The sequence below is a fragment of the Plectropomus leopardus genome, chromosome 17 (genome assembly GCF_026936395.1).
Source record: "Plectropomus leopardus strain MGB_pleo_1.0 chromosome 17, ASM2693639v1, whole genome shotgun sequence".
In the NCBI taxonomy this organism is placed as follows: Eukaryota; Metazoa; Chordata; class Actinopteri; order Perciformes; family Serranidae; genus Plectropomus; species Plectropomus leopardus.
The window spans coordinates 31106462-31132222 of NC_142192.1; the positions used below are offsets into that span (position 1 = coordinate 31106462).

The 25761-nt window shown below is 38.2% G+C and overlaps 2 protein-coding genes across 2 annotated transcripts; one reads left to right on the forward strand and one right to left on the reverse strand.

The window, feature by feature from the left end:
• Nucleotides 1–59: 59 nt before the first annotated feature.
• On the reverse strand, nt 60–12089 carry LOC121958276 (uncharacterized). The gene is made up of 11 exons (XM_042507164.2): nt 12024–12089; nt 11309–11445; nt 11095–11202; nt 9745–9900; nt 8545–8673; nt 8103–8223; nt 7787–7962; nt 5465–6791; nt 4053–4187; nt 3495–3644; nt 60–2965 (listed from the first exon to the last, which is right to left on the reverse strand). The coding sequence occupies exons 3-11, from the start codon at nt 11161–11163 to the stop codon at nt 2454–2456; spliced, it is 2775 nt and encodes a 924-aa protein (XP_042363098.2). The 5' UTR covers nt 11164–11202; nt 11309–11445; nt 12024–12089; the 3' UTR covers nt 60–2453.
• A 985-nt stretch (nt 12090–13074) lies between these two features.
• Nucleotides 13075–22122, forward strand: necap1 (NECAP endocytosis associated 1). The gene is made up of 8 exons (XM_088090542.1): nt 13075–13366; nt 14802–14902; nt 15542–15646; nt 15750–15831; nt 16650–16758; nt 17243–17390; nt 17686–17779; nt 18400–22122. The coding sequence occupies exons 1-8, from the start codon at nt 13272–13274 to the stop codon at nt 18452–18454; spliced, it is 789 nt and encodes a 262-aa protein (XP_087946668.1). The 5' UTR covers nt 13075–13271; the 3' UTR covers nt 18455–22122.
• Nucleotides 22123–25761: the final 3639 nt, after the last annotated feature.

Genomic DNA, 25761 nt, shown 5'->3' on the forward strand with positions numbered 1-25761 from the left:
TCTGAATTTTTTTTTTTTTGTCTGCAACAAAAAATGAAAAAGTGGGAACAAAGAGCGGCTAACTTATTGTATCATTTTATTTCTCAAATGTACTGTATACTGTCACAGTTTACAACACAGCTTTAAATTTAAATACACCGCAAAATAAATTCATTTCATACAAAATTAAATTTGAGAAATAATAACGATACAGTGTCATGGACTAGTTTCTCATCCTCATTTCTCTAGAACAGCTCCTCTAATCTCTCTCAGTCAGGTCTTTTACCAAAGTTCACATTTAAAGAAGTCATAAACACACAAAACACAAAGAACGCAAACGATTCAAAAGTCATTGGTCCTGTCTGCTCTCAGGGGCTTTGATTTACTGGACTGTCATGTTTTTAATGAGATGCAGCTGTGTGTTAAATATTTCCTTAACCACTCACACACCAAAAAGACGAGGGGCAGATACACACACGCTTACAGAGGAGGATCCGCTCAGACCGCATACACATTAAAGACGTTGATATGTTCATGATTCGGTTTTTATTCAGCCGACGCTGCGGCTAAACGTCGCACAACAACACATTTCTGTTTCTTCTTTAATGCCGGGAGACGCGTTCGATTACACAATGAATCCAGAACGACAACAAACAGAGAAGAGAAAGCCACCATTGGTTACTGAGTCGATTGATACTGCAGCGTTCGAACAGCCGATTCAGACCGAAGCCGATCAACCCGTCTGATAATGAGGCCGAGATACTCAACTTGCTTTGCCTGGAGGCCACTTTTGCAAAAAGACAGGAGGTCAGGGGCCAGTCACAGCAGCCCCATGCAATTTTCTAGGATTTAAGGAAATTTCTAGGATATGAAGACATTTCTCTGGTTTAAGGACTTTTCTCAGATTTTAGGACATTTCTAGGATTCTAGAACATTTCTTGAATTTAAGGGCATTTCTAGGATTGTAGGACATTGCTAAAATGTTATCATGTATCTAGGATTTTAAGATACATCTATGATTTTAGGACATTTCTAGGATTTCATGTAATTTCTTGGATTTTAGTCCTTTCTAGGATTCCCTGACATTTCTCAGATTTAGGACATTACTAGAATTTTAGGACATTCCTAGTATTTAAAGACATTTCTAAACATTTAGCATGCATCGAGGATTTTAGGACATTTCCAGGACTAGGATGTTTATCTGTTTATCTCCATCTTTAAGGACGTTTCTATGATTTTAGGATATTACTTGGAGTTTAAAATGTTTCTAGGATTTTAGGGCAGTTGTAAGATTTTAGGAGGTCTCTCGGATTTTAGACCTCTGACACTATTTTTAATAAACGAACTCTATCGTGATGCTGTTTTATGCACTCTGGCACCTTATGTAAACAAAAAGTGCTAAATCTGTTACCAGTGGGAATCACTTCATTTTTTATTTTTTTTTGTGAATTAGAAAAAGGTTGCGGGGCCACCTGACAGCCTATCAGGGACCAGATCTTTGCCCGTGAGCTGTAAGTTGAGTATCACTGCATGCTGTAATAAAAGTCAACCTGAACGTTGTTGGAGGCCATTGCTGCATCATTAAATAATCAAGCGATAAATCAATCAATAAATAGATCAATAAATAGTTACTCATGATTGTAACACTCTAATATACAGTATATTTCAAGGTTTATCTGTGATTACTTCCACTATTTACATTAGCACAATATATACTGCACACACACATCGCACATGCAGGTCACACACACACATACACACTCCGCCTTGTACAAACACATACACACCTAAAGGAAATCTACAGTGACGTCGTTCCCAGATCACTTCTGTCAATGTTTTACAGGTCCAGTCACAGAAATCATACAACACTCACATCATCAACACTTAGGTGCTCTGGTTTCTCACACTTGTGCATGAAGAAGAATAAGACCGGCTGCGTCAGTATTGATACAGTATTGTACACTGTTTCATGTTTTGTGTGTATTTCTCAGGGCTGCGCAATAAGGATACAGTTGTTATAGTCAACTTGTGTGATAAATACATCGTGAAAGGCTGCGATGTTAGCTGGGGAGTTAGCTGAATATTTGGATAATAATACAGTATTTGCAGATATCACAAAGTCTGCCATAAAAAGATTATTTCAGAGGCCTGTGATCAATATCAGATGATATCAGTAAATAACCGTTTTGACATTTTCTCGGTTGTTTACCATTATCTTCCTGACGACAGACTGCGAGCATTATTTGAAGGTTCAGGAAGAAGCCGTGCTTGGATGCGGTGGTGATATGGATCTGTGATTGGAATTTAAATAATTTTGTATCTTGTGATGACGATATGCATGAATGTTTTCACTTTGCATCAGTAATACCGGATTGTTGATCATTAAATCGAACGGCTAAAACATGTAATACTAACCGAGTTTGGTCATTCAATATACTACATGTATCTGAGAGGAAAGTTTACATAATAAGGTATCAGAACAGGAATGGATTGGTGTTTTTGTTTATGGTCTCACCCAAAACGCTGCCTGGGAGCAACTGTGGCTGGACGGGGACTCCCCCTCCGGCCTGTGGAGTGGAACCTCCCAAATGAGCCGCTCCTGCTTGGTGACTCCCTCCAAAGACACTGGACTGAGCCACCCTTGCTCCCAAAAAGATAGGATCTGCCAAAGGATTCCCCACCAGAGATCCAGACTGCACCAATCCTCCACATGGGGGGTTAAATCCAATTTGTGGACTCCTTCCCACAGAGATGGATTCTACCATTCCATTTCCTGAACCCGGGGGAGCCACCTGAGCTGCCTGAAGCATATTTAAGCCTGAATGACACGCTCCAATGGCTCCAAAATTGGGAGAGGGTGCACCAAAGGAGGGAGCGAAGGTGGAGCCAAAAGGACCATAGTGAGGGGTTGATGCTTCAGGAGGAGCCACCCCTGCAACAGCCCCTGAGCTGACCCCTGGGCCAGATGTCATGCCCCTGAAAGTGCCTGGGAAATTAGGAGGAGTAACAAGGAGGACGGAGGGACGAGGGTAAGGAGGGAGGGATGTAAAGTTTGAAGTATTCCAGCAGAGAGAGAATGCACCAAAGCAGAGAGAGGGGTGAGAAGAGTTAAACAGCTGCTGGTTAATATACACTAGTCTCTATACTAAAACTTCAATAGATCACTAATGCTCAGACACACACACACACACACACACACACACACACACAACATCTACACACTGTACAGCGAGACCACAGGAGAGAGGGGTTTGAGTAAAACACATTGAAGCTTTTCCATACAAACCTACTGATAAATATTTGTCACTCGCACTGTTACCACCCCCCTTTCTCTCTGGACTGAATAGTCGTGGAATACTTTGAGTAATCACAGGGAATTACTGGTTTTTTAATGTCTTTGTGATTTTCCAGTCTTTGAGGTTGATCATGCAGCCTTTCGAATCACCACAAATATTTCCACACGTCGTCAAAAACGATGCTTTTCACCCAGAGCGAGGCGTTCTCTCTGTCCTTACCGATGGCTTGTGTCTGGGCGACGAGCGCGTTGACGAGGGGGCGCTGTTTGGGTTTGGGGTTAGAGGAAAAAAGATCGTCCAAGTCGACGAGCGACGCCCCCGCGGAGCCCAGAAATGAACGAGTCTTCTCTTCCTGTGCCGCTCGCTTCCCTGCAATACAATAAAGGTCCAAATCTACTCTAAAAGGTGTTTTCTTTTGAGGGGGCAGGTAAGGGAGGAAGAGAGAGCAAAGCGGAAGAGAAGTTTAGTTTGGTTACGGTTGTTAGCTAGCTGCTGGCTGATGGGAGGATGGAGGCGAAATGGAAAAAAACGGTCACACATGCGGAAACATAAATGGACACAAATAAATTAACACAAACAAGTTATTAGAGTTGCTTTTCTCAGCTGGCATTGACTTCTATTGATTAAAAACAAGCATACATTTTAGCAGCGGAGGAAAGATTTAGTTGATTAAATCAGAGCGGGGCCTTTTTAATTTATGAGCACAAAGCAGACAATATGGTTTTCACTCCCATGAATAATGGATGCAATTCAGAAGGAGTGTGAAGTGTGATTTACCTGTCCCATTGCTCGGCGCACCCCAAGGATCACTTTTTTTAGATGCACCATCTCCAAAGGGGTCACTAGACGGGGAGGAGGCTGAGGGAGGCGCAGGTGATCCCCACGCATCATCTGTGCTAACCGGAGCTGCAGCTAAACAGGGATACAGAGCAGAAAGGCTCAGACAGGATGAAAATCAAAAAATGTGATGAAGTACTCTGAAAATGAGGTTTGCTTATTAGTTTTTTAAAGAGGTTTCATCACACACACTTTTTTTAGGGTGGTCCAAGCGGGGCACTAGCTTATGCAGGAGTGGCATGAAATATGGGTGCTGCCTTTAAACACACATCCATTCCATTCAGTTTTTATGAATACCTGAATTTATACATTTTAATTGAAAAAACCCAAATCATTTTGGACAAAAAGCAGAGAAGATTGCATTTTTGTCAAGAAAGTCATTTTTGAGAGCAAAGTCATTTTCATGTTGACATTTTTTGTTGATTTTGAATTTTACAACAACAAAACTGAAAATAATATTCTATATGAGGTGTAGTTGAACTAAGATGTCAGGAAGCACCACAGCCTTTAGAACCGTCCCCAAGCAACAGCTTTGTTGCAAACTCTACATATTTGCATATTGTTCTATTTGTTGGGATTTGACAGGAATCATACATATATACATATCACTTTATTTTTTCAACATAACCAGGTGCAGGAGGGGGTTGTGTGTGTCCCACTTTAAACGTGGGAACACACTTAAAACAGGCAACAGACTCCAGCAGACCAGAGCCAAACGTGGCTCTACAGTAGATTAGTATGCCTTTCTATCACGTTCAGTGTCACAAACATAAAACAGAAAACAGGGCAGTGAACAGTAGAAAGCACCATGAAAGCTAGTGAAAATGCTAAGGTGGTTACATCTTTTTATATTTCTTATTTATTCTGTCTCTTCAAACAACTTTTTGGAAAGGAGTAAAAGAGGTTAACTTTAGCATGTCCGTCAGGGTCTTATGTTTCCGTTACTGCTGACTGGAGCCAATCTGAGCCCATGAATGTCAAGTGTAACCTTTCCTATTTGTACAAAAGCCAAATGTTGGTGTTTTTTGTCAAGTGGGAAAGGGGCTTTACTCAGAGTCCTTGCCATGTCACCAAGGAAATATCACCACAGTCGTTGTAAGTGATGCTTGACGGTTTGTAGTAGGTCAACTACTTGTGCCTTCAATACTCTCTCTAGATATTTCAACAGCCCAACTACCCTATACTGTCCCACTGGGATGATTCGTGGTGAGACAAGGGTTACCTCCCTTCAATATATGATCACAATCAAAGCTCTGATGACACCTGAGCAACTTCCATTAGCTAAAGAAAGCCCTGGGATAAACTACTTCATGAACCTTTAGTTAAGAAACATTTATTTTTTAGTTTCATACCTGGGGCTCCCCATGGGTCATCGTCTGGTTTGGATGAATCCCCAAACCCATCAGAAGGATCAACGGGTGAGGTGGCACTTGTCCCGTCACCCCAGGGATCTCCGCTCGTTGTTTCCTTTGGAGTTGAAGGTGCCCCCCAGGGATCTGACCCGGTGGCAGGTGGAGAACTAGCAGGGGCTCCCCATGCATCTGCACCGCCTTGAGGTGAGCTCACCGGAGGGGCATTGAAGGGATCCGAGGCATCATCTTTCGGAGGACTGGATGGCGCAGCAAATGGGTCCTCTTTTGGGGCCACTGCTGGTGCAGCAAAAGGGTCATCTTTAGTGGTTTTGGATGGTGCAGCGAAGGGATCGTCTTTGGGTGGTGATGTTGGCGCAGCAAAAGGGTCCTCTTTTGAAGGTTTGGATGGTGCAGAGAAAGGGTCATCTTTGGGTGGTGATGTTGGTGCAGTAAAAGGGTCGTCTTGCGTAGGTTTAGTTGGCGCAGAGAAAGGATCTTCTTTAGGTGGTGTTGTGGTAGCCGTGAAGGGGTCGTCTTTAGAGGATGCTGGTGCTGCAAATGGATCTTCTTTAGGTGGTGTTGATGCTGGTGCAGTGAAGGGATCATCTTTTGGGGTACTGAATGGGTCATCTTTTGGGGCATTAAAAGGGTCATCTTTTGGAGCATTGAAGGGATCATCTTTTGGAGCACTGAAGGGGTCACCTTTTGGAGCACTGAAGGGATCATCTTTTGGAGCATTGAAGGGATCATCTTTTGGAGCATTGAAGGGATCATCTTTTGGAGCATTGAAGGGATCATCTTTTGGAGCATTGAAGGGATCATCTTTTGGTGCACTGAACGGATCATCTTTTGGAGTATTGAACGGATCATTGTTAGACGAACTGAAGGGATCTGGTTTATCTTTTGGTGCGGCAAATGGATCTTCCTTGTCTTTGGGTGCATTGAAGGGGTCTGAAGTGTCTTTTGGCGTGTTGAACGGGTCATCTTTTTTCGCACTAAATGGATCGGATTCATCTTTTGGTGCTGCAAAAGGATCTTCTCCATTCTCAGCAAATGCATCTTCATCTGTTTTCGGTGCTGAAAATGGATCTTCATCAGTTTTAGTTGGAGCCCCCCAAGGATCACTGCTGGCTGCTTTTTCAGTGGTATCGGGTTTTGCGGGTGTGCCCCATGGATCTGTGGCTTCTTTGGGTTCTTTGGGAGCTCCCCATGGGTCTGGTTTTGCCTCCTCCTCTTCCTCTTTCTCTTTCTCTTGTCCCCAAGCACCTTTAACTTCACCACCTTTGCCAGCATCCTCCCATTTCAGCTCATCTTCACTCATCTTGGCCTAGGACAGTGCAATTGTGAAATTATTTCAGGAAACACAAACACTTACTACTGTTTTCATTAGTGGTGCAACTAAACCTATCCTGTTGACACACCAAATCAAACTATTTTTTTAAGCTTAGTGATAGACTGCAATTAGGTTGTGAACAACTCCAAGCTGTTCTCATGCACTGTTCTTACGTATACCTACAAAATGTAATGCACCAGAATTTCTATAACCGTCATAATTGGAAGGGCTGATATCAGGTGACTAATGCACTAATGACAATTAAGAAGGAAGTAGTATAATAAGCAAAAGTCCACGTAAAGTATAAATGTAGTGAGAAAACCTGGATACAGCATGGAACCCAGTTCATTCCTATGAAAGCTGCTCAGTTGCTGTATTTTTACAGTATGAAAGTACCTGGATCTTCTGCATTACGGGGCCCAAAGGGAGAGCGCACTAAAAACTTACAGAGACCTTTATGTGTCTTAAAAAAAGGCAGTTGATAATAAGTCGGTAAGTGAGACTACATCTTGCCATCAACCCGAACCGCTCCAAAGACAGCTTGACAACTTCTGGTGATTGCATTTAGGCTTAAAAAATCCTAAAAGTTGTGTTTGTTAAGATTATCTTGCTGAACAAAACTTCTAAGTATCATTAATGTTTATTTACCACAGAGCTTATTTTCTGCAATGATCCAAAATCCAATAGAAAAATCCCGTAGCCTTCTTGATGAGGGAACCAGGGCAACATTAGCTTCCATGTTGGCCTAAAGAAAAATGTCATCCCTGAGGCACTCCAAACTCCATTATTTGACTAAAACTTTGGCATCGAAAAACGATGTAGAGGTTGCTGAGACTTTGTCAAAGGGTTGCTGACATAACTGTATGGTTGTTTTTAAACATATTACTTTTATGTTTTTATTTAACCATTTATTGTTATTACATTGGTGTAGTCTTCATGCTATTGTGTCCACTTGCTGTAACTGAGCACTGTACTTGGTTTACGCTTACCCGTCTCTCTACTTCTTTCTTCTCTGCTTCCTGTTTGAGACGCTCTTCTTTGCGGGCATTGAAGGAAGCAGTCAAGTCGGCCACTGAGGGTATGTTGTCTAAGGACGGAAGCCCAGAGGCCCCGGGAACATAGCATGGCTTGTAATTTGGATCCTTGATGGCGTCTGTGGATGAGGCTGGTTAGAAGGGATGGAAAAAGTAGATCGAATGAGATTTGTACAAGGGACATAGACAATTTTAGAGAATTATATACAAATGATACAGTTAAAACAATAGGTATTTAGCACGAATACAAATATATGCCATAAGGGCTCACCAGCAGAACCTTTTGACGTCTTCTCTCTGGTCTTAAAGGCAAAGTCTCTCTCCTCCTTTAGTTTTTCATCGTCCTCCATAAGAACAAGGACAACCTTGGCCTTCTCTCTTACATTTACACCCTGCAACAAATATTAGACTTTGATTTGACTCTGACCATTAGAGAAAAATCCCATCCATCCAAGCCTTAGAGACAAACCCCAAATATTACAAATCTGTTCAGTTTGAAAATGTCCAGCATTGTTGCCCTGCAAAGCTTTTACATTAAAGAACTCTTATATTTTTTTGTGACACAAAACTGAAGTCTGAATCTGTTTTCATTCTTTAATTGTGAACTTGGCCTGGAGGTTAAAACCAGTATGATGATATGGCTATTGTTGCGTCAATAATACATAACCTTGATGCACAGCACACAACCTTTAAATGGATACTAAAAGTATCACCTGATCTTTGCCATCCTTTTCAACAAAGCGATACTCTGTGAGGGCTTTGACAATGTAGATGTTGTCTTTCATTTTCAGAAGCACGCGATCGTCACCGGTTTTTAACAGGTACTCCAGCAGTGTCAGGGACTGGTATGAAAAAAAAGCATGACAATTAACAAATTTATGTGATACAACGATGTACATGGATGAAACAAAAGAGAAGTGACAATCCGTAGAATTCAATCAGCATTTTTTTTGTCTGTTTTCCATAAAATTACAGCATTCACAGAACAAGACAACAAAGACAAACAAAATTTGTGTAAAATCCAAGGTTGGGTAGGAAAGGACCGACAATATGCAAAACCTTTAAAACATGCAAGGCTTGTAGTGACACTAGTGTAACTGATGTGCCAATATAAAGTCACAATGGTCTGTTATGTCACCTTGTTGGTGATACCAGTAACTTAATAGCAGATATGTGGTGCAGTTTACATCTTTACTAAAGGCCAGATAAATAAATCATATTGTGGTGGAACAGACGCTTCTCTAGAAACATCACCAGAAAAAGTTTTTTTTTCTATGGTACGGCTTACCTAGCGTGCGCTCTGTTCTTGCAACGGGCAGAGTGTTTTTTTTTTTTTAGTATTTTTTAGAAGAAATTTGTCAATACCCTACTTAGTCAGGGTAGCCAATAAAATAAAGAAATTGAAGGGCTTTACTACTGAGAGCGAGTAAGACCCAATGTAAGGGGTAAGATTAGTTTGTTTATGTTTTTCCATTAATCACATTTGAGCTGCCCAGTTGTGCACGATTCCCCACTCCACAGGCACACTGCACTGTTGTGCCCGATGTGCTTTGTCAAGGCATTTTTGAAGCAGCTGCATCTCGGTGTGTTCGGGTCCTATCTATTTATTGTTTTAGACCAGGAATATGTAGATCATGTTGATGACATGTTACGTACAAAGGAAAGCTACTGATGAATCTTTGGGTGACCTTATTAGCCTTAATAATCACAATCTATACGCCACCTATCTGAGATACCACAGAGGACTCTGGTGCTACAGCTCCCCATCAGTCTGTTCAAATAATAGGTGTATTTGAAAATGTCCTGTGTCTATACTGAACTCTTAAGGTTGTCATAACAGCAAAACAATAATGACTGTTTGAAATGTAATTTTACCACAGTCTTGTTACATAATACACTCTTGTTATCGATACCTTGTGGATGTGTCTCCAGTTCTTGTCGTCTTTCAGCCGCTTCCAGAGCATCGTCATGATCTCATTGCAGGCCACAACGTTGTAGGTCAGATCAGAGAGGTCAGCCATCTGAGTGCTGGATGGGCCCCATGGATCATTAGACGTCGCCTCTCTCACCTGCAAAAGCAGCAAAACATGAACTGTCGGTGTGTAGAAATAAAATTCTGACGATCAAATATCAGAGATGCCAGCTTGTGACAAACAGGCTCACAGTTATGAATCTTAGCACCGATTTAGGTGTAGCAAGTCATCTTTCCATCATTACATTTTGTTGTGTTAACAAAAATTTTAAGTAATCTGTTCTGCCTGGTTTTTACTGATTATGTTTCATCAGGTCGTTTGTTTTATGTGTTTGTTTTTGGGGTTTTTATTTTTGCTCTACTTGTTCCATTTTGTTTTATTCTTATTTTTTTTAATTTCCTCTATGTGTACAGCTGAAATGTTTTTCATTGTAACTCCTTTTTCTTTGTATAAAACACTTATAATGTACCTCCATACATTAATTGTTATGTTACTCAACATTATTCTCAATATTGTTTTTTTAAAATGCAGAATTCATGCAAATAAATCAGGCAATGTTAAGACATACAAAGAAAAAAGATCTCCTGCAATAAAGATCAATACAACAGATTTAACATTAAAGTAGTTTTGGCAACTGTATAGCCTGAAGTTTGCACTGAGGCAAATTAAACCAATTAGAGTAATACATATAAAAGAATAGACAAAGGACAATTTAAGATCACAATAATGACAGTATTCAAATAATTAAAATAACATTTTTTTAGTAGTAGAAACTGGATGGTATGTGAATTTAGAAGAGGAAATGCAGATTTGTTACATGTATTGTTTGGCTGACACAGAAAACAAGTTTTGTTTTGTTTTCTACTGCACTTTTTATTTGGAACTGTCCCCATTTTTGTTTAGCAAAATAAAATCAGATATAAGTTTTGTTCATATGGATGATTCACAAAGATTAAGGTTATTTACATATAAAAACATTTGATTTAGTTTGTTATCTGGAGAACGAATGGGAGATGACAAAACAAACTCTTTATCTTTATTTAAAGTATAGATTTGTAAAATGTATTTTGCACTGTACAATTCATTTATTATTTTGTAACTGAACTTATTTTATGGACCTACTTTTTCTTTTTTTTTCTGATATCTGTAAAACTGGAAGATGACAGATGCCTTGAACTGCGAAGGTGTCTTGTAGTCCCATGTGGGACTGGCCAGAAAGGACATGACACAGAAATTAAAACTAAAAAGATTTAAAAGATGTCACTGATTCTGCAGTCCTCTGATCCTCACCTTGACCTCGGCCTCAGAGTAGTTCTGGACCAGGTTTTTGAGCTGTCGTCGGAGCATAGAGGACGTCATGGTGTCTGGGAGGGAGGTGGGGAATCAAACCACCGGGATCTGATTCAAAAGAAAACTTTTGAACAAGGCTGCATGTTTACAGAGAAAAATGATCTATTTACACGCATGCATACACATAATGAAACATCACAAAAATCTGACATACCTATTATAAAGTCTGTGCTGTGAGAGATTTTTGTTTATGCTGTCTGAGTTCTGGCTCAGTGAGCGTACATCCTGCTGCTCTCTCCTCCTCCTGACTGCATTGACTTGTCTCAGGATGTCAGAAACCAGATCCCGCAGCTGCAGGGAGGAACCAGTCAACATTAAAAAGAGCTGAGGCATTGGTTCAGACTGGGTGACAATGGCAAGCAGACACATATGCACCGCAAACACAGACTAGAGGTGTGCCTGCACCTGCTGCATGTGTCAGTTTGTCATCACCACTGCGACAAACACAGATCCTCTGCTAGGTTAGCTTTGCTGCTAAGCTACAAGCTAGTTAGCTGCCAGCATCCTGGGGCTGATGTGAGCAAACAGCAGCTAAATCCTCATTTACAGCACAGCTGGGTGATCACTGTGAGCACTATCAGCTGTAAGGAAACGTGCTTCGCACTGAAGTGTCTGTGAGGATTCACAGTTCGTGTTTTCAGGACCTCGGAGAGCGACTGAAGACGGCCAGCAGCAGCCGTCAATATGGCTAACGGCCGGACGCTGCTGCCAAGCTGCTGAGATCAGCGTCAACACGAGACTTTAGCGAGCAAATTAAGGGTTAAATGCCGAGAAACACCCGCTGATATTAGTTTATAATTACAACAACTGGCCAAACGTCATTTTCTGTATTAAATGTGCGTATCAGAAGCAAAAATAAAAAGACTAACCCTGAGTGGATCTTCAGGAATCTTCGAGGAGACGACACGACGGCGGTTTCCGCTTCCGCAGTTTTCAGCACCTGCAAGTCCACGCCCCCTCACGATTTATATTTATTTTTAATTTTTTTTATTTTTTAGCTTAATACATATTTCTGTCAACCAGTTATAACTCTTTTGTCGTGAAATTGAAAAATAAATTACCAGAAGAAACCTTTCCATATAACATACAATAAAAAGGGTTTTTATTCCCTGCTAGAGATGAAAATTACCTGAAATAATGTGGATATTAACAATTTAATATTTTCTTTTTTTTTTCATTTTTTCCTGTTCTGACTCTTTTATTGTTACAGTGAAAAATGAATTACCAGATTTTTTTTCTTATAAAATACCATAAGAAAGCATTTTCATAAAATAAGTTTATCTTTTAAGTTCTGTCTTTTATATCGTGAAACTGAAAAATAAACTAGCCGTAATATTTTTTTCAGACAAAATGCAACAAGAAAGTGTTTTGGTAGGCTATTTATTTATTTATTTATGCTATTTGTTTATATTATTTTTCAGTTACATACTCATTTCTGTCAACCGGTTCTGTCTATTTTTATCATGAAACTGAAAAAATACAAGAAATATTTATTTTCGTATAAAATACAATAAATAAGCATTTTATTTACATAAAATAAAATAAGAAAGAATTTTGGTTTTAATATATTTATTTTATTTGTTAATTTTATTTTCAGCAAAATACACATTCATTCCATTGTGAAATCGAAAAAGAAATTTACAGAAATATTACATTTTATATGTTTCGTATTTAATACAATAAGAAAATATTTGAAACCAACGAACATTTTAAACATTTTAATTAAAACATTTTAATTAAAAAACCTACAGTGAGCTTAAAAAATGAAATTAACAAATAAATAAATAAATAAATAAAATGAAAACAACAACATGGTAAAATAGTCGTATGTCTCTCCCTTTGCACAAAATAAAACATATAAATTCCTACCCTGTGCTTAAAAAAATATGACTTGCCTCCCCTTATTTGCAGCTCCCCCTTCCCTCTCATAAATAACGAACAGTCCCTAAAGCAACATTTCTGATGTATTTGGGTTACCGAGTGAGCTTCATTCAACGGGTCCTGCACGACACACACACAAACACACACACACACACACACACACACACACACACACACACACACACGAATAAATGAGTCACAACCGCGACTCCCACATCAATAACAGTTGAATCAAGATGGCGGCCGAGGGCGAGTACGAGTCGATCCTGTGCGTGAAGCCCGATGTCAACGTTTATCGCATCCCGCCGCGAGCTTCAAACCGCGCGTACAGGTAAAACGAACAGCCGCCGGTGGTTTAACGGCGCCGTTAAACATGCGTTTACGGCGTTTGGTGTCGCTCGGTGGGGGCATTTCACTTTCGCCGCTCGCTGCCGTATAACACGCTTTTTTGCAGTCACGAATACGGATCTTTTTTGCGCGGTGTGTTTGTTACGAGGGTGAAAGTCCGCTGCTGTGAGCGCGGTAACGCTCTGGGTCGTTGTCTGGTTCTCGGTCGTTGGAGCCGGTGAGCTGTCAGATGTGACGGCGGGGATTTGTCATCATGCCGGGTCGATGCGGGCGGTTTGCCAGGACAGTTGAGTCGTTTCTGTGACAGCTTGGATGTCCTCTTTACACAGTGACACTGTTAGATTAGACAGAGGAAAAAAACCTTTACAGGGTTTCAGGTGTCTGAAGAGATTTTTTTAAAGGAGGTTTTCATTATAAATTAAAACTTTGTGTCTTAATCTATTAACTTTTGTAGGCCTTTGTATTGTTGTGTAAATTGCAGCATAAAAAACAAAACTAAACCCCTAGTATATAATTTTTTTTATTTTTTTTTTTATTTTTTTTTAGCAATTATAGACTTTTACACACTTTACATACTCATCATAGTGTACATATTTTCCATATTTTAAAGTTTTACATACTGGAATTGTAGCTTAATGCATATATTTTCATTTTATATTTTTACTTTTGCACATATTTTATTTTATATTTTCATTTATGTCTTTATTTCATTTTATAGTTTTACTTAATTCTTATTTCAACATTTCTTCTTTTCTGCACAAAAACGGAAAAAAATGTAAAAGAGGAAAAAAGAAGATGACTTAAACATTATCAAAAATAACTGACAAATAATTTTCTGTCAATCGTCTAATTGATTATTTGACTAATGCTTCAAGCTGGACTTGTATAAGCTGTTGGGTAGATGAATTTTCCACAAAACACTATATTTTATCAAGTCCTCTTGTGTTTTGTTATGCAAATAATTATTTTGTAACCAGTAACTTAATCGATCAGATAAATGTAGTGCAGTGAACAATTCAGTATTTCCCTTTGTAATGTAGTTGAATAAAAGTATAAAGCAGAACGAAAAGGAAAGACTTAGGTAAAGTACAAGTACTTCAAATTTATGCTTAAGTGCAATGCTTGAGTACATGTATTTAGTTACATTTCAACACTGTATATATAGTAAAATTAGTATCTGTGATAAATCTGAAGGGACACACGATGATTAAAGGGATGAATGAGATTTAAATAAATAAATAAAAACATGTAGCAACTCTTCTTTTACACTTCACCACCGGATACTTTCAGTTCTTCAAGCCTCTAAAAATTAGTTTTGGGAAAAAAAACATGTTCTTTTTGAAACAATACATCAATGTTCTGTTATTTTTGACACTTTGACGAGTGTAATTTCAGCCTGACCTCCTGTTCGTCTGCAGGGCAGCTGACTGGAAGCTGGACTCTCCAGACTGGTCTGGTCGAATGAGGATCACAGCGAAGGGAAAGGTGGCGTTCGTCAAACTGGAGGACAAAGTCTCAGGTGTTGCTTCATCGTGACATCCACTGACATTACAGCATCGCCTAATGTTTATATGTCTCAAATATACTGTAACCCCCAGAGACTGATTAACCCTCTGAACCCTGGAAACTGGTTTGATTTCTTTTTATGTTTCTCCAAAAACTTGAGAGGGAGGCAATGAGCAACGAAAGAGGAAATGAACCAAGTATGAGAAAGAAATTTATTTAAAAAAAAAAAAACAAAACAAGAAAATTACCCTTTGTAAATAATTAAATGAGTACAAAATAGGCTAATAATAATAAAACAAGGGAATGAGCTGTAAAAAAAATGCTTAAAATGTTATTAATAATAATAATAATAATAATGATTAATAAAAAGTACAAGACAAAATACCTGGATGACAGACAAATACCTGGAAATTAGCAAAAAAAAGTGCTCAAAAATTCTATAATTTTGTGAAAATGATTTTAAATATTTAAATTCATGATTTTTCCTTTGGCATTTTCCCTATAGCCTTTGAAAAATAATTTACTGAATCTCCTTTTTTTATTTTGCAATTTGTGGAACATTTCTTATGTAGTTGCTCATTGCCTTTTTCCTCATGTTTTTATGACAGAAATAACTTCAAGGTTCAAAGGTTTAAATACTTGTATCCTGCAGGGGAGCTGTTTGCCCAGGCACCAATTAAGGAGTATCCCGGTGTTGCGGTGGAGACGGTCAGCGACTCCAGCCGATACTTTGTTCTGCGGATACAAGATGACAACGGTGAGGATGTGCACTGTAAAACTTGCCTTTTTTACCCCAAAATGCCCTAAATCCCCTCTAAAACTGTGAATCTGAAAACCTCAACATCATGTCCTGTCTGCAGGTCGCAGTGCTTTCATAGGAGTTGGTTTCGGGGACCGAGGGGACGCTTTTGATTTCAATGTGGCTCTGCAGGACCATTTCAAGTAAGCAGTGACCGCGTGGTTTCAGCGTGAAATAGTGATTCATTTTTCTACGTAAAATTAATGCAATGACATCACTGTCACACTTTTAACACATGGAGAAGTACATTTACAGCAGGGATACTCAACTTGCTTCGGGGACACTTTTTAATTAAATGACAGGAGGCCAGTCAGAGCAGCCCCGTACACGTTTCAAAGAATTTAGGACATTTCCAGGATTTTAGGATGTTTCTGGAATTGTAGGACAATTCTCAGATTTCAGGACGTTCAAAGGATTTAAGGACATTTCTAGGTTTTTTTTTATGTTTCCAGGATTTTAGGAAACTTCTAGGATTTTAGGATGTTTCTAGGATTTTGGGACATTAGGGGCTAAACTAGGACCTCTGTCGGGGGTGCGGGGGATCCTCCACAGGCATTTTTTGTGGTTAATAAGCTCTATTTTGATGCTGTTTTATCCACTCTGGCACCTTATGTATCCTAAAAGTACAAAAATAATTCCCAGTGTTTATTTGTCATTTTTTTATTGTGAATTAGAAAATGACTGAGAGGCCACATTTGGTCCACTGGCCGTAAGTTGAGTATCACTGATTTACAGCAGTAAACCCAGGACTGGACGTCATAATGCATGCTATCTTTAGATGAGATCGTAAGCCTGTCTTGCATTTCCCCAGCTCATGCCAAACCAAAATGCTGCCTCTGAGATATACAGAGGCAGCATTTTGAGGAAAGCTGCATGCTGTATTTTTTCCTGGAAGCTGCTGAGATGCGTCGTTTATTTCTGGATCTGCGCTGATGGTTTGTATATATGTGTGTCTCTGCAGATGGGTGAAACAGGAAAATGAACTCAGTAAAAGCGCCCAGCTCGGTGATTCAGGACCAAAACTGGACTTGGGCTTCAAAGAGGGACAGACCATCACACTCAACATAGGGGTAAGAACTTAAAAATGTCCAGCTTTTATAACATTTTCAAAGTGTTTTTAAATAAAATTCATCTGTTGGCGGGTGTAGAAAGTAGTTCAGTTACCCTGAAAGTAGTCAGAATAAATCAGAAATTACACATTTATGTAACTGGCTTTTTAGAAAGGACTTTATAAATCAAAAATAAAACACAAAATTTTAATAATTCTAATTAATTATTTTTATTTTAAATGTATAATTATAATAATTATGAACATAGTTTTATGGACATTTTTCTGGACAAATAACTAATCAGCTCTTTTTATTGTTACATTGTACTTCTTAAAATTTGTGGGACGTCTCTTGTTAAGTGGCTCACTGTCTTTTTCCACATATTTTCGAGTGAAGTCAAATAAATAAGCTAAATGTTATGAAAACAAACTGGCAGGTAAAAGCATAAACATCCCTAGATTCCTTCGCGAACATCTCAGACGTCATTTTTCTTCTCTGTGTTTAGCAAGGTAAAAAGAGGGACAAACCCCGCCCACAAGGCTCAGGTGGGTTTGGACTCCTCCCACCGCCACCTGGAGGCAAGATAGCCCCTCCCCCCTCATCAGGCTCGTCCAATCACAACATCGTCCCCCAGACGGGAGACATGGCAACAGGTAGATGGCACAAATTGTAAATGTAAATCAGTTTCTGTCATCAACATGCTCGTTTAATTTGAGCAAATAGAGCATCTTAACATCTTTGCAGTGCGCGGGGACCCGACTTAATTTTTGCATTAAGAATCTCTTTGCAGCTTTAACCTACAGCAATGACCTATATTCTTTATTAATTAGTTGCTTGTTAAATGAGTCTTATATTTAAGAGCTCCAGGCTGCAGAAAATGAAATGTGTGTCAGTTTTTTAAGCGCCGTTTAATGAGTCTGTCTCTCTGTGTCTCTGTGTCTCCGACAGGCTGCCTGCTGGAGCTGGACAGTAGTAACTCTAACACGGTGGTTCAGTCAAACGCTAGTTCAGATCTTTGGGGAGACTTCTCCGCTCCTGCAAGGTAAACGACTTCATTTCTTTTAATATACATGTCTGCTAAAAGTACGTGGACGCCCACATGTGACTCCCAGAAGCCTTTGTACACCGTGTTGCAACGTGGCTGCGCAGATTTGTTCCAATTTATCCAGAGGAGCATTAATGAGGTCCAAGCGTGACGCTGGGTGATGAGGCCGAGTTCATCTTAAGGGATCTGATGGGGGTCGGGATTCTTAGTTAGTTCTTAGCTTCATTCTGCTGCAACTTTTCTCTGAAATGTTCTGAAGTGGTTTTGTTGCAAAGCTTTGATCTGTTCTGGGCTTTACAGATAAAATGGTGATCATATAGATAAAAAATAATAAAATAAGTAAGGGGAATTGATTGTTAAATAATGGAAGATCTGACAGTGAAGGGTTAAAGTGTGTCATAGTTTGTGAGCAGCAAAATGTATGCAGAAATGACTGTCCATTTACTTTTGGCCATATAATGTTTTAGGAAAAATGTTCACATTTTGTGCTTAGTATAGGTTATAATGTGAGTTTAAAATGGCACATTATTCATTTGTCTAAAGTAAAGTATGTTATTTTTGTAAAATATATCATCAGAAAACAGAAAAAAAGTAACACCAGTTTGTGTGTTTTCCAGCTCTGTTCCTCCTCCATCTCGACCACAGAACGCCGGAAACTGGATCCAGTTTTGAGTCGTCGGCCGTCCCGTCGGCCTCCATCTCACCTGCATCTGTGTCTGTAGCTTCCTGTGCATCACACCCACAGTAACTCCCACACACTGATCCCAAAGCCGAGACGTGAAACTCCACAGAGCTGTAGAAACACTTCATTCAGAGAGAATCTTTCAAATATTCTTGACAGGAAATGAAGCATTAATCTGTCTAAGCCATCACATGATATGAGCCATTTCCAAGTATATTCAAGGGCTATGTGTGACGTCCTGAGTAGCAGGTGTTTTCCTTTTCCGTGTCTGCGTCGCCTCCCCGGCAGATGGCTCTCTGAGCAGAGCTTTATCTCTGATCTGGAATGTTTTTGTCACTGCGACGGCTCCCCCCGCAGGCGCTGCACAGAGCTGCAACTCAACAAAAGGCTCCTGAGCTTTCTGTAACCTGCTGTGAAGTTTACTCAGTCAGACAGTTTCTTTATTGCTCTAAAATTGGCACTTAAATCTTTTTTTTTGTGCATCAGCCTTATTATTATCGGCTTTTTCATATATGTCCTGAAATGATTTTGCATTTACAGCAAAAGTGTTTCTAATTTATTTCAGTACAAATCCTAAAGAAAGAACAGGTTGAGACCGATTAGAGTTTTTCACAAAGAAAAGTAGGATTTTTAGCCTGAACGTGGAATTAAAAGACTCGTCTCGTCCTCACACTGTGAACTGAGGAGCAGAACGACATTTTCCACACAACAAACAATTTCTGTATTTGAAACATCAGCTATAAGTCTAAAGTTTGGATTCATTACATAATGATATCATGTAAGATGCAAAATGTTTAGATTAGCTTTGCTTTATGGAAAAATTAACCCTTTGGGATGGACATCAGCTTTGTTGTGCTGTGTTCAGATGCCTTTTACAAGCATTTAAACCTGAGACATTTGGTTTTTATTCCTTTTAAAAACATGGGAAAAAAAGGCAATGAGCAACTTAACAAGAAATGTCCTGCAAATTGAAAAAAGAAAAAGTAAAAGGTGAAAAGAAAATTGCGTGAAAATTATTAGAATATAATTATTAAAAAAATATGCACACATTTCTGAAATTATATTTTTAATTCTTATAATTATATATTTAAAAGTGTGTTACAGAAATAAATTAAATTATATATATATAAATATATAAAGGCAATAGTCATCTTGGCAAGAAATGTCCTGCAAACTGAAAAAAAAGTGAAAAGAAGAAAATTATTAGAATATTATTATTTAAAAAAAAATAGGAACATTCATATATTTAAAAGCATCTTGCAGAAATATGTAAAGAATTTTTCCTTTGCAGAAAACTTTGTAATTTTTATTAAGTTGTTCATTTTGAAGCCATTTATTGTGTTGCTAATTTCCTTTTTCCCATTTTTTTAAAAAAAGCCAATCTGCTCAGGTTTTTTAGGGTTAAATTGTGAAGATATCTAATGAGTGCAGATGCTTAATTCACCTTTATCATGCCTTCTGCTGGTATTTATCGCCACAGGAACCAGGAACTAATGTACAGTATTGTGTGTTCACAGAATCACTGAGCTCACTTAAAGTGGGAATGACACACACACACACACAAAAAAATTAAGATATGTTCATAGAAATATACGGGGCACATTAACATTCCTGTATTAAATCTATAAATTATGTTTACACTGAAAAATCATACTGTGTTCACTACTGGGCGGCTTATTGTGTTTGTATCGCTGAAATCAGCAGCCAAATCCAGACATGTATTAATTCCCAGCTGCGACCGGACGTCGATATGATATCAGAAATCGGACATGTTAAATTTCGGTTGGAATGAAAATCAGGTTGACGATATTTAAAAATAATTAGCAATATTATAATTGCAGGTTGTATGGATGTTAACATTATGGCAGATGTTGGGTTTTGGTATCCGTAATTTTACGTCTAAATGTGGCCATTATTTGTCAAGATAACATCGGCATGAGATGTTTGGACGACGTTGGTTACTAAACAACACAACTCAAAACCAACAAAATACCAGTGGCATCTGTCATCACTATTCTACATCACATTTGATTGAATTTTGGGCCCCTGATATCACAGCCTAAATTTGACCGTATGTCAGTGTCTAACGATGTCGGTCGCCAGCTGGGCTGTTGTCAAATTTACATTTTACATACTTTTACTGTGTTTTTTTAAGAACTTAAAAAGCTAAGAATGAAACCTATTTTGCAAAATGTGTGTTTGTCTTTTGGCAGTCAAGTAAAAGTACTTAAATATTTAGAGGCCTTCGTCAACCTAATCAAGTTTTCGCCTTCTCCCAGTTAACATTTGCATTCCCAAAATCCAGTTAACTTAAAGAAAAAAAAGCAGGAAGGAAGTAGAAAGTCCTGCTCAGCTTAAAAAAAACTGTTACTTTCCTCTAGACTCATATCTATAACCATGCAAAAAGAAAATCTCAGCTCCTCTTTTTGCATTAAATATGTAGTGGGCTATTTATGTCCACCAGATTTACATTCAAATGCTCCTCTTCTGTAACAATCACACCGCGACTGCTTCACAAGTGCACATACAATCAGTTAACCGTATTTCCGTGTTTTTTAAATGAGACTTTTTACTGGCAAAATGTTTAGGCAGCTGCAGTTTAGCTCCAACTGACTTTCAGTGCTAAATACTGAACGTTTTATGGAAACATAGATATTAATAAACTGTGCAGAAAGTAAATACAGTTCCAGATGCAGAAGTTGTTCAATGTCAGTTTAAAGGGAAGCAGCTCAGTCTGGCTTCCAATTTTTCCCCAGTGGCCACTCGCAGTATTTCAATGAAAAAAATCTGTTGCAGCCCAAAAGCCATTTTCCCCATTGACCAACATTGTAAGAGATGTCTTTAAAACTGTTGACAGGACACCTCAAACTGCAAAAAAGGTCAATTAAGGCTCTTTCTATTCTGGATTTTTGATCCATGGAGGTTTTGTTTTTGCAAAACTTTGCTTCAGTGGAGCAAAAGAGATTTAAAAAGGCTGTAATTTCATCAAAATGTGAAGTGAGCTGAGCGTGAACTCATGCATACTGATTAGGCCGCATACCGTGGATTTAAAGCTGCTAGAAGTTGGATACTTCTTTTGGCTTTTGCACCATGTGAGCAGTTTCACTGGAGTGAGTAGCTGCCCTCTTGGGGTCCCATATGTAGTTATTATTATACATCTATGGATTTGACAAAAAGTAATGTTGGAGAACTGAACACAGCCGTCTCAGGACAGAAGGCGGGAAAAACAAAATGATTGTTTTACTTCATCTGATGAATGTCTTAATGGCAGCAAGTGAAATGTTAGATTTTTTTGCTGCAGAGGTTTTTTTTGGCTGACTGTGAATTTAAACGGTGTTTACACAACTTTGACACGTGAATTATCACAAACATTTCTCGACTGTGAATTCATTTTGTTTGCATAGTTCTTTTTTTTTCAGGTTTGCTGTGATGAAATCACATGAACTGTGTTAAACTGGCATTAAGATACAGGGCTGATTGATATGATACCTTGATGTGTGTTGTGTTTACATTGCTCATATTGCTGGCTGAAATATATATATTAAAAAAATGTCTCCCATTTCTCACTCATTCCACCCTGGCTGTAAAATCACTGGACTAACACTTTTGATTTATGACCAATTTAATGAGAAAGAGGCAATAAATCCTTTCAAAGGACTGATGTCTGATGTCTTGTTATTTTGAATACTTTGAGCGAACATGCACACTATCACAAAGATAAATCTGTGTTTCTGTGCACAAAGGATTTTGAATTTTGCAGTTATTTCAAATAAAACAATACTGCTGTTTATGTGCAGCCATGTGTTATGAGGTGTCAAGTAAATGCAGAAGACAGCAGGCAACAAGAACTCAAATAAATCACTCTGTGTTTCAGGCATTGAGGAAAAAGTAAACTGAAGAGCTCAAATCAAAGAACCAACAAGAACCAAACTGAAAAGCAGAAGTTAAATACAAAGTGAACTGATGAGGGGATGAAGCTCAGCTGGAGAAAAAGGGCAGAGAGGCTCAGGTGAAGGAAATAAGGTGATGAGGAGCAGAGAAGGACTAACGAGGCTGATGCAGCACAGCTGTGTGGACGGTAAACGACAGACAGGCAGCACAGGAACACGAGGGGAAATCAAGCTTTAAAAAAACATATGCTATTATTATTCTCTGCTTTCAGTGACTTAATTTTTAACCAATATGAGTCCTAATCATAAATATGAAATATTCATGAATTTTCAGAATCCTTCAAATGCCAGGTTTTTGTCTCGATGCCACTATGTTTTAAGATGAAAAAAATGCATTATTTTCAATATATTACATGCTCAGTAGATTTTTTTTAATATAACAGCCCAGGGTATGTCAATGTTTAGCAGCAGAATGGATTTTTATACATTATTATTTTTTATTTTTTGCAGTGTCAAATACTCATACACCTCTGCACACAAAATGAGCTTTTCAAAATCAACCTATAAAACAATATTAAACATAATTAATTCTTAAGCAACATCAGTCCTTATCCTAAATATCCAATACTTTTTTACCAATAATTTTCTGAATTTTGACCCTTGCAATGCCAGGTTTTTGTCATGATATTTTCAAATGAAAAAAAAAAGTTGAGGTACATACTCAATGCCCTTTATGTAAAAAATAGAAATAGCTCCTAAAACCCAAATAATCCTGACATATCCCACATGCCTTAATTGGAAAATGCTATTGGACAATAGTTAAGAATGTACATGTGGAATAAAGTGGAGGATTTTGTGCATGCAAACAAAACTTTTTTTAGCTCTTCTGTGAGAGAAACAGTGTTTCTGTAAAGTATAATCTAAATAATTTCACTTCTGTTAAATTCAGTTTTGTGTTGGTAACAATCTTTGGCCCCATATCTCCTGCAGTAAATTGGAAACCTCCGAACATAAAGAGGATGAGGCTTGAGGGCCGTTTAATGATACACTGCTGCTGTACTGTTGAGTTACGAAGCACCTGCGAGCCTTTTCAACACAACGCAGATGTACAGTCCCTCCGTGTCTTTACTGAAGGTCAGGAGGAAGACGATAAGTTCAAAACACCAGCGTGACATAACAGGGTCAGAGAGAAACGCCGGCCACCAGAGAAGTGTCGAAATGTAGAGGAGAATGATGTATTGATCTTTGACACACTGCAGGAAGTGTGGGACACAGAGGGTCATAATGCTTTTTTTATCATCAAGGAAGGATGTGAAAATATGCGAAAATAAGATCCAAGTTCTAATAAACTAATAATCCTTTTACTCTGATATGATCAGAAATCTCATGACTTAAAGTATCTATTTTTAGTTAATTTTTAAAAGAGGGGTACAATTTTGAGGTACTTGTACTTTTTGTAGATATTTTGATTTTATGCAACTTTTATTTTTACTTCTAAAGGGAAATCCTGTAGATTTTATTTTTTGCTTGTCATCAGTTTGGCACATATTTAGCCCAAACATGTGATCAGTATAATTAATGTAATTTTTTTAATCAAACTAATTTAGATGAAGCATTTGAAACCTATCAAATTGGCTTGATTTCTTTCAAAAACATGTAAAGAAGGCAACGAAACAAAAAAACAAAAACAGAAAACTGACCCAAAAATGAGCAAGTAAAAAGTACAAGAAAATGAAAAACAAAACAAAACAAAGCAAAACAAAACAAACACACAAAAAATACAATAACAAGGAAATGATCTGGAGAAAGTGCTGAAAAATTATGATAATAATTATGCTAATTATGTAAAATAATTTTAAATATGTAATTTTGATTGTTATAAATATGGTTTCCCGTGGCTTTTTTTCTTTTTCCCTGAGACATTTTCTCCATAGCTTTTCAAAAAATATATATATTTTAATGTACTATTCCTTGTGATTTGTGAAACATTTCTTACAGGTTAAATGGCTTAAATATTTTCTGAAAGGCGCCTACAAGCAGCTCAAGAAAAACAATGTCACTCCGGATTTAAAGGGTTAAACTACTGCCCTGTATGAAGAAGTTAAAAATAGTGTTTGACAGTGTTTTTATTACAACATTGGCTTTCACTTTACCTCAACACACTTTGCTGTTAATTCTTAAAATCTAGAAAGCAGGACTTTTAAAGAACCTTTTATTGTGTCATTTATCACATTGTGATAAAAACACAATAAAGGTTTTAAATAAAGGTTTTAAATACTTCCTCTACCACCGTCCCTCGCTATTGCACCACCACCGTTACACACTCTGCACGGATCTCATAAAGTAAGAGACAGCAGAACAGAGTGGAAGTGAGAAATATTGCGTAAGATCAGGACGTGACCCCACTGAGTATTTAGCTCTGCTGACAGACTGAAAAAGAGAGCTGCAGACAGACGGCTGGACGGACACACCGAGGGCAACAAGAGGAAACCAGCTTCCTCTGGAACTGCATTCATCTCCCGCTTATTTTATCATCACCTTTCATCAACTCTGGGGCCATCTCAGTCTTTGGGGTTTTAACGAAAACATGTCTGAACATGTCTGATCACAAGTCTGCGGGCTTGAACACACTCTGTGAGAGTGTGTGCAGTTAGTGTTACACTTTATATTTTAAATTGTACTTTACATCTTTACATTTTTTTATCTATATATATTTATATAAAAGTAGTGAAAATGCATTTCCAGCATTTATTTTATTTTATTTTAGTTTAGTTTAGTTTTTAATTGAGACATCACTGTGTTTCCAGCCAGGATAGTGGCACAAAAAATGATTTTATTTATTTATCCCTGCATTTCCAGCCAAATTGCTAAATTTCTAACCAGGATAGAGGCATGAAAAGTGTTTTGTTTTTGTTTTTTGTTACTGACTTATAAATCCCTGCATTTCCAGTCAGGATAGTGCCAAAGCAGCCTGTTGCTCACTGAGAAATCATTGCATTTTCAGTCTCCTCTTTTACCAAGAAAGCACTGTGTTTCCAGAGAATGGTACAGGAAACGGTTGCATTTTACCAAGAAAATCGCTGTGTTTCCAGCTGCGGTAGTGACATGATAAATGTTAAAAAAAAAACACACACAAAAAACCCAACAGGAAATCCCTGCATTTCCAGGTGGGATAGTGCTTCAAAACTGAGACCACAACAGTTTCTCCAGCCATGATTGTGGCACCAAAACTATTTTTTTTAAGCCCAAACATGATATTTTACTAACCATAACTGTGGGATTTTTATGCCTAAACATGTTGACCACAAAAAATGCAAAAATGTACATAGCCAGTGTCTTTTCTGCTGTTTGGGTTGCTACCAGCTGAAACATTAAAATGCTGCTTTGTAATATTACTCCAAAAATAT

Coding starts and splice junctions, on each gene's coding strand:
- LOC121958276 (XM_042507164.2), bottom strand. CDS start 11,163: ATGACGTCCTCTATGCTCCGACGACAGCTCAAAAACCTGGTCCAGAAC. Junction 9,901..11,094: donor ACTCTGAGGCCGAGGTCAAG/GTGAGGATCAGA, acceptor CTGCTTTTGCAG/GTGAGAGAGGCGACGTCTAA. Junction 7,963..8,102: donor GACGTCAAAAGGTTCTGCTG/GTGAGCCCTTAT, acceptor CCTTCTAACCAG/CCTCATCCACAGACGCCATC.
- necap1 (XM_088090542.1), top strand. CDS start 13,272: ATGGCGGCCGAGGGCGAGTACGAGTCGATCCTGTGCGTGAAGCCCGAT. Junction 17,391..17,685: donor GACGGGAGACATGGCAACAG/GTAGATGGCACA, acceptor TGTCTCCGACAG/GCTGCCTGCTGGAGCTGGAC. Junction 17,780..18,399: donor GACTTCTCCGCTCCTGCAAG/GTAAACGACTTC, acceptor TGTGTTTTCCAG/CTCTGTTCCTCCTCCATCTC.